We start from the raw sequence: 8,830 nt of genomic DNA, 5'->3' as shown, positions 1-8,830 counted from the left end.
GTGGTGCTTAAACCTGAGTTGTCGGCCTGCCATGACTTAATGAATGTAACTGATAGTAGAAACACTGAATTTATAATGACAATGACGAACTGTTTTTAAGTGGATTGGTCATACCTGGTCATCTAGTACTTAGTTGTAATTGGTGTTTTCTTTAATAAAAGAAGTATAGAATAGTAGTGTGTAAGTAGTTCCTCACATCTGAACCACTTGGTCTTGCAGCGTGAATGTATCTCTGTCCACGTTGGCCAAGCCGGAGCTCAGATAGGCAATGCATGCTGGGAGCTGTACTGTCTGGAGCATGGCATCCAGCCAGATGGTCAGATGCCCAGCGACAAGACCATTGGAGGTGGAGATGACTCCTTCAACACCTTCTTCAGTGAGACTGGAGCTGGAAAACATGTTCCCAGAGCTGTCTTTGTAGACTTGGAGCCAACAGTCATTGGTGAGGTCATAGGATGTTATTGGAAGTTAATAAATAATAATAAAATTAATAACTGATAATAAATTGTGATTTTTTTCTTTGTGACATTTTATTACCTGAATCCTTAGTTTTCTGTATACAAAAGTATTGTAACTGGTCCTCTAAAGGTGAACTGGATTTGCAGATGTTTGATTGCATTGTTAATGTTTCCCAATTTCAGATGAAGTCCGCACAGGAACCTACCGCCAGCTTTTCCACCCTGAGCAGCTGATCACTGGAAAGGAAGATGCCGCGAACAACTACGCCAGAGGTCACTACACCATTGGCAAGGAGATCATCGACCTGGTTCTTGACAGGATTCGTAAACTGGTAAGATTGGCTTGGAAATACTTTAATATTTCAGTTAAGATTGTAATCAGTAAAGGTGTAAAGATGTATATTTTCCCCACAGGCTGATCAGTGCACAGGTCTCCAGGGTTTCCTCATCTTCCACTCCTTTGGAGGAGGAACCGGTTCTGGCTTCACCTCTCTGCTGATGGAGCGTCTCTCTGTCGACTATGGCAAGAAGTCTAAGTTGGAGTTTGCCATCTATCCAGCTCCCCAGGTGTCCACAGCAGTGGTGGAGCCCTACAACTCCATTCTGACCACCCACACCACTCTGGAGCACTCTGACTGCGCCTTCATGGTTGACAACGAGGCCATTTACGACATCTGCCGCAGGAACCTGGACATCGAACGTCCCACCTACACCAACCTCAACCGGCTGATTGGACAGATCGTTTCCTCCATCACCGCCTCCCTGCGCTTTGACGGAGCATTGAATGTGGACCTGACAGAATTCCAGACCAACCTGGTGCCCTACCCTCGTATCCACTTCCCTCTGGCCACCTACGCCCCCGTCATCTCAGCAGAGAAGGCCTATCATGAGCAGCTGTCTGTAGCAGAGATAACCAACGCCTGCTTCGAACCAGCCAATCAGATGGTTAAATGTGATCCTCGCCATGGCAAATACATGGCTTGTTGCCTGCTATTCCGTGGTGATGTGGTGCCAAAAGATGTCAATTCTGCCATTGCTACCATCAAAACAAAGCGCACCATCCAGTTTGTGGACTGGTGTCCCACAGGTTTCAAGGTTGGCATCAACTACCAGCCTCCCACTGTGGTTCCTGGAGGAGACCTGGCCAAGGTACAGAGGGCTGTGTGCATGCTGAGCAACACCACCGCCATCGCTGAGGCCTGGGCTCGACTCGACCACAAGTTTGACCTGATGTACGCCAAGAGGGCCTTTGTCCACTGGTATGTAGGAGAGGGCATGGAGGAGGGAGAGTTCTCAGAGGCCAGAGAGGACATGGCTGCCCTGGAGAAGGATTATGAAGAGGTTGGAACCGACAGCATCGGGGATGAAGGAGAGGAAGAGGGGGAGGAATATTAAGTTTAAAATTACCAAAAAACACAACAACACTGATTTGGCTTGTTTTAGGTCTTAGTAGGCTTCAAACAAACTAGGTCATACATTGGCTGTCTGACCACATCCATAGGCAAAGGTGATACCTGTTCAACCCTAATTCTGCTGCTGGAAAGGGAATTTTAGTTACTGCTGGATGACCCAACAAAGCCTTTCATTTATAGCATACTGAAGCTTTTAATTGCCACTCATGCTCATTGTCTTATGGCATTAAGATTGTGAAAAATTACATTTAATGAAATGTTTAAAATTATATTTCATTGTGTTCTGATTGGCAGTGCTGTTAAAGTGCTCATTAATGCTTTGTCCCTGCAGGTGCTCAAATTCCTTCTGTTCTTTGTCTCCTTTCTTTACAATGCTGTATAACAACAGAGCTTAGTTTTAAGATTGTACACCCACTAAAAGGCTGTATTATAAAGCAAAAGAAAGCAAAGGAGAAGAGTTTCAGAGTTGTTGATAAATGCTCATTAGAAAATGCACATTTGAGAGTGATATTCTGTATTTGGCATGCATTTATTTTCATGTCAAGCCCTGAATGATCTGCAAAATTGTGTTTTCCAGCAGAACTTCTTTACTGTGTCTGCATATCACTTTGCCTATATGTCTTCGTCTTGGACCAATAAACTGAGAGATGTTCCCATTGATGTAGACATTTAATTCCTTCTCACAGTCATGCATGATGTCATACATAACAACAAAACCTGGTGTTAAGACAAGGATATTACAGATGATTAGAAAGACTCATCATTTGTTACTCATATTGTGTTTTAGCTTTGTCATCATTTGGAATGCAAGTCACATGTTCTTGGTGACAAAATTAGTGCCAAATAATCAGTAAATTTGCAATATTGATTGAACAGGACAGAACTGCTGAGTATTGACATGAAGAATCAACATCACTCCACATGGCAAAACTGAAGAGCCCATAAAGGTGCTACGTTGCTCGTTTTTACTGATGTATTGGCACTATTATATGTGCTATATCTTCTTAGTGAGATTTAACTTAGTCGTGACTTATAAATGAAACCAAATGACTGAGTACAAAATGCATGCACAGACAAAAAAAAGGACAGGAAGACGTTTGAGGGCATCTTATATTTTCAGAGTCATGCTGCATTCAAGTGCTCCTCATACATTTTCCCTTTCATTGCAGCTGTCACTAATAAAGACGTAAGTGCACTCACATTCCTTTATTCAGAATACATACAATAAAATGCAGCCTGTAGCCTGTTTTCCTATTAATTAAGCAGCACATAATCACTCCTCTATCGCTGTTTAAATAAAAAATAAGCAGCTGGACTTATTAGCGGTCTGATTGCCATCATATGTCCCATAGTATCTTTAATTTAAAAATAATCTTCAATACATATGTTTCAAATAAGGCACAAAGTAAGACTATGATAATCTATGCCTCTAAAATAACACAAATCAGTCAAAATTCAGCTCGTTGCGTTCATATAATACAGCTCAACGCCAAAAAAAGGGAAAATTCAGAGCGCACCTGAAGGTAGCACAGCATAACGTTCGCTCCCGCCGAGACGGGCTTCAAACGTCTGCTCTAGCCCCACCCCTTCTCCACAGACTATAAATACGACCACCTCCATTTCCCTCACTACAGTCCTGCCTTCTGCACCCGATTCTTCAACGTCGGAGAGAAGGAGAAAATAAAATTCCAAAATGGTGAGTATGGATGGTGAAGAAGGATCTTTAAAAAAAAAAAGCTCATTTGTTTAGTTTTAATATTGGAAGGGGGAAAAAAAGGCAGTGTGTTACTACTGTGAATAAAAGCGCGTCGTGTTAAATATTAAATGCGCATTTTTCATTAATCTTTGAATTGACGCAGTATATAAGATTCATTTTAAATAATCGTTATAATGTTGTAAAAAAAAAAAAAAATGACGTAACGTTCTTTTTATTATGAATTATAACGGTTAAGAATCGACGGTTAGTTGTTCTCCCGCGTGTTAGAACATTACTTGACGTGGAACAAGGCCAAACTTAACTGGCGCAGTTTCCAAAAAATAATAATCAAAAACACGATGGACCGTTAAAAACCGTTAAAATAGCTCGTTTACAAAGCCTATAGAACATTATCTGATCAAAAATGTTGGTGGTTAGATTGTATTTTAACGCAGGAATTGATAATTTAATGGAAGGAGGAGGGGGGGTGGGGGGTGGATAACGCCCTAGCCGCAGCCATGGGAACACAAAGCGAGGCTGTTGCAGTGCAGAGTGGGGGCGGGGAGGAGCAGCTCTCTCTCTCTCCTCCTGGTGCTGTGTGGTAGGGAGGGGCAGGAGAGATGGCTTAGGGAGGCCGTCATAGGGCTGCAGTAAGCCGGCTGCAGCCTGTGACTCAGCAGACGTGGCTGGAAGTCGTCACCTGCGGCAACACGCACCGACTAATCTAACCGGCTGTGCACCATTTTGAAAGCAGATTTTCTTTCATCCAAATAAATTAAATACTGAAGAATAAAAGATCTAAAATAATGCATGTTCTAAAGCAACTCAATGTGCTTTAGATTAACAATCATTGGACAGTAAGAATCGGAAACAAAAACATACAATTGGAAACATTAAAACATAATTAAAAACAAACTGTATCATAGGCGTGTCTGCAGTCAGATGTGCATAAATTAAGGGTCCCTTTACACCGACAAGAAACACTGCCATAAACTAAATGGTTGAAATTTAAAGCAATTAGTTAGTCAGCCAGATACGGTTTTGCTTAATAAATTGGTTGAAAAATTAATCGATGATCAGAAAATTTCCATATTAAAATTAACCGATACATTAGCAACTAATTGTTTTTAGCTCTGGTTTATTAATAACAGCAAGTGAGAATTTAAACATTTTGATCATCATTTTATCAGAAATCCTCGGTAGTTGTAAAAACTGACACAATCACGTTAACTGAGAATTAAGAAAACTAGAACACATAATGAGAAGGGCATCACTGCTCATCCTTCAGTACATGTTTAAAATCTGCATTATGGTGCTGAATTGCATACATGAAAAAGTGCTTTCTTTATGATAATTGACCTTTCTTTCTTTCTCTGCAGCGTGAGTGTATTTCTATGCATGTCGGCCAAGCCGGAGCCCAGATGGGAAATGCCTGCTGGGAGCTGTACTGCCTGGAGCATGGTATCCAGCCGGACGGTCAGATGCCCAGTGACAAGACCTGCGGAGGTGGAGACGACTCCTTCAACACCTTCTTCAGTGAGACTGGTGCTGGCAAGCATGTTCCCAGAGCTGTCTTTGTGGACTTGGAGCCAACTGTCATCGGTAAGAACTGATATACTTGAGCCAAGAAATGTTAAGAGATGTAAATCTTAGTTTTCATTATTGATTAATCTGAACTGTATTCTCTCATTGCTCCTCAGATGAAGTGCGTACAGGAACTTACCGTCAGCTCTTCCACCCTGAGCAGCTGATCACCGGAAAGGAAGATGCTGCCAACAACTACGCCAGAGGTCACTACACAGTCGGCAAGGAGATCATCGACCTGGTTCTTGACAGGACCCGTAAACTGGTGAGCTCAAATTCTCAAAAAACTAGTAGATTTCTATTTTTGGAGCTGCAGAATTTTAACTCAGAAATTTGACACATAAATCCTTTTTCTTAATCTTTCAGGCTGACCAGTGCACAGGGCTCCAGGGTTTCCTCATCTTCCACTCCTTCGGAGGAGGTACCGGCTCCGGCTTCACCTCCCTGCTGATGGAGCGTCTCTCTGTCGACTATGGCAAGAAGTCCAAGCTGGAGTTTGCAGTTTACCCAGCTCCCCAGGTGTCCACAGCAGTGGTGGAGCCCTACAACTCCATCCTGACCACCCACACCACTCTGGAGCACTCTGACTGCGCCTTCATGGTTGACAACGAGGCCATCTACGACATCTGCCGCAGAAACCTAGACATTGAACGTCCCACCTACACCAACCTGAACAGGCTGATTGGTCAGATTGTCTCCTCCATCACCGCCTCCCTTCGCTTCGATGGCGCCTTGAACGTGGACCTGACAGAGTTCCAGACCAACTTGGTGCCCTACCCTCGTATCCACTTCCCTCTGGCCACCTACGCCCCCGTCATCTCAGCAGAGAAGGCTTATCATGAGCAGCTGTCTGTCGCTGACATCACAAACGCCTGCTTCGAGCCCGCCAACCAGATGGTGAAGTGCGACCCCCGTCACGGCAAGTACATGGCTTGCTGCCTGCTGTACCGTGGTGATGTGGTGCCCAAAGACGTCAACTCTGCCATCGCTACCATCAAAACAAAGCGCACCATCCAGTTTGTGGACTGGTGTCCCACAGGTTTCAAGGTTGGCATCAACTACCAGCCTCCCACTGTGGTTCCTGGAGGAGACCTGGCCAAGGTACAGAGGGCTGTGTGCATGCTGAGCAACACCACCGCCATCGCTGAGGCCTGGGCTCGTCTCGACCACAAGTTTGACCTGATGTACGCCAAGAGGGCCTTCGTCCACTGGTACGTAGGAGAGGGCATGGAGGAGGGAGAGTTCTCAGAGGCCAGAGAGGACATGGCTGCCCTGGAGAAGGATTATGAAGAGGTGGGCACCGACAGCGTTGGAGAGGAGGATGAAGGCGAGGAGTATTAAGAAACAAAGCAACATCCGCAGCTCACCATGGCTTCATTTCAGTCCGCTGCCGTCGAAAAGAAAACCAAGAGGTTTTCAGTTCTTCGTAATATTGGACTCATTCCTTAAAAAAAAATAAATAAATGAAAAAGATCTGCACATTCCTGAGTTCAGTGCCTCTCATTCACACTAATAAAATAACATGAAGTCAATCTGTTGTCTTGTGTCTTATATTGAAAATAACTCTTTAAATGTCTCCTGTACATAAAACTGCATCACTTAAAAAAAAAAAAAAAAGATTAACCGATTAAATCTCCATTATGTATTCAGGGTTAATCTGAGATAGATAGCAGGATGTTTTTTAGGTCAGGACCAAAAAAATGACTCGTAGTTTAAGCAGGATGTTAGAATAAAAACTTGCACTGTAATACTCTTAACACTGGATTATAGCCGCTAGTTATCTTTTACAATTAAAACTAGAGGTGCGCACTTAAATTATTGTAATTAAAATGACTTAAATAAAAAAGATTCAGTTTTTCATGTCGAAGAAATGCTTTAAATTCTCAGTTCAGCACACTTTGCTTCATATGACTGAAAGAATTTATTGATAATGACTAATGTATCCTGTGATATAAAACTAGAAACAACTGAAGGGATGAATAAATCTGGATTAAATGTTTTTATCTGTTAATCTGCAGATTATTTTCTGGATTAAGATGAATGCAGCATTAAAAAGAGGTTTAACTCACTATCATTTAAAAATGATAATAAATGTGGTTACTGTACTTTGTGATTGTGAATATTTATCATTGAGGTTGTGCATGATATCTAATCATGTCCAGTCATGTGATACCAATTACTGACAAGAGATTCGCACATAGCAACAGGAATTTATCCAATCAGCGTAGTCGATTCTGATGCCTTAAGGGCCATAAAGATATCGTCCCAAGGTTGCGGCTGCTGGTGAGGGAGTGGGATTTCTGGTGACATTGCTGCTGTGATGTGATGTCTCTGCCACAAGGGGGCACTGCTGTAACAGTCAACAGCTTTGTGTGTCTGACAAGCTGATTAATCCAGGTGTGTCTGACCTCACTAGTGACAACAACAATGGTCAGACACACCTGGATTAATCAGTTTGTCCAATAACGTAAGACAGGAAACAAAGGAGCTGTATTGAGTTCAGGAGTTCAGTAGTGGAGCTGTGCATAAAGTTCATAAAGCACAGCCCCACCTAGAATATTATTCACTAGCCGCTACTGATGTTAAGCAAGAGTGACACACAGTAGGCGGATGGGCTAAAAACAGGAAACATCTGTAACCAGAGATGAGTTTTGGCTTATGTGACTCTGCCTATAAAAGATGGATTTGGGTGTGACTTGTTAGTCTCTTTTTCTGTGCAGACTAAATGACTCCTTAATCAGAATTCCCAAAGCTGTGAGTTGTCATCTTTGGCGCTAAATCAACATGGTATAGATATACCTAAAGATGTCTACCACATAATTTTGGCATTGTGGAGCAGGCCAGAGAAGAGAAGACTGCAGAGATCGCATCCTGGTTTTCACACGGCGGCCGCAAAAAAGGTAGGGATCGTTTTTGATCTAGGCGTCTCATTTCTTGTGACTTGTGGAATTGAATTAATTTGTCAAACAGGACTTAGTTCCATGCTTTAATTCAGATTACAAGATAAACAGTTTGAGTGTTCTGTCTCAGGTGTTTGGCTAAAACACTCTGCTGTGTGTGATGTTTATGTTAGCTGCAGTGCAGTCTATGTAAGACTGAAAGTGCTGGAGTGTTGCACAGATTGTATGAGTGTTATTTTACTGTTTAAAGTGTTGCTCACTTGTTTGATATGTGTTTTGGTCAAGCAGAATGGTTAAAGTGTTGATAATCTGTCTAATGTGTGGTAGATACTCTCATAAAACCAATTCTTTGGATGTTAGAAGTTGTTGGCTCTGTGCCTTATTGTTGGTTAGAAGGGATGTGATCATGGCTGTGTCCCAAGTGCTACTGCATGAGACAATAGTTGCAGACAGGGTGCTTTAGAGAGGTGGTCCTTAACCCTCAACCCTGTGTCTTAGAAAAAACATCTGCCTGCATTACTCCAGACTGTGTATCTGTGTTGTGTTTCTCACTAAGATTTCTGGCATTATTTTAGATAATCTGTACATTATAGACCATTGATCAAGAGGTTTATTAGAGTTTGATATAGTTCTCTGAGTATTGTTGGTAGTCTTGCTCTGGGTCAATTAAGTAACCAATTGTGCTGTTCAAGTGCTGTGGTCTTAGTTAAAATGATATAGATTAAAGTCCAACCGAACAAAGCATTATAGGATAATAATAAGAATAAGAAGAAGAGACAG

The 8,830-nt window shown here is 42.4% G+C and overlaps 2 protein-coding genes across 2 annotated transcripts; both read left to right on the top strand.

Annotated features, from left to right (window-relative positions):
* The first annotated feature begins 242 nt into the window (after positions 1-242).
* LOC133976311 (tubulin alpha-1A chain-like) lies at positions 243-1,853 on the top strand. The gene is made up of 3 exons (XM_062414494.1): positions 243-442; positions 642-790; positions 873-1,853. The coding sequence occupies exons 1-3, from the start codon at positions 322-324 to the stop codon at positions 1,851-1,853; spliced, it is 1,251 nt and encodes a 416-aa protein (XP_062270478.1). The 5' UTR covers positions 243-321.
* Positions 1,854-3,500: 1,647 nt separating this feature from the next.
* Positions 3,501-6,682, top strand: LOC133976303 (tubulin alpha chain-like). Its single transcript, XM_062414484.1, has 4 exons — positions 3,501-3,566; positions 4,946-5,168; positions 5,267-5,415; positions 5,517-6,682. Exons 1-4 carry the CDS (start codon positions 3,564-3,566, stop codon positions 6,489-6,491), a joined length of 1,350 nt encoding a protein of 449 aa, XP_062270468.1. The 5' UTR covers positions 3,501-3,563; the 3' UTR covers positions 6,492-6,682.
* The last annotated feature ends 2,148 nt before the right edge of the window (positions 6,683-8,830 follow it).

The sequence above is a fragment of the Scomber scombrus genome, chromosome 24 (assembly GCF_963691925.1).
Source record: "Scomber scombrus chromosome 24, fScoSco1.1, whole genome shotgun sequence".
In the NCBI taxonomy this organism is placed as follows: domain Eukaryota; kingdom Metazoa; phylum Chordata; class Actinopteri; order Scombriformes; family Scombridae; genus Scomber; species Scomber scombrus.
This window is presented reverse-complemented; position numbering and strand designations above follow the sequence as displayed.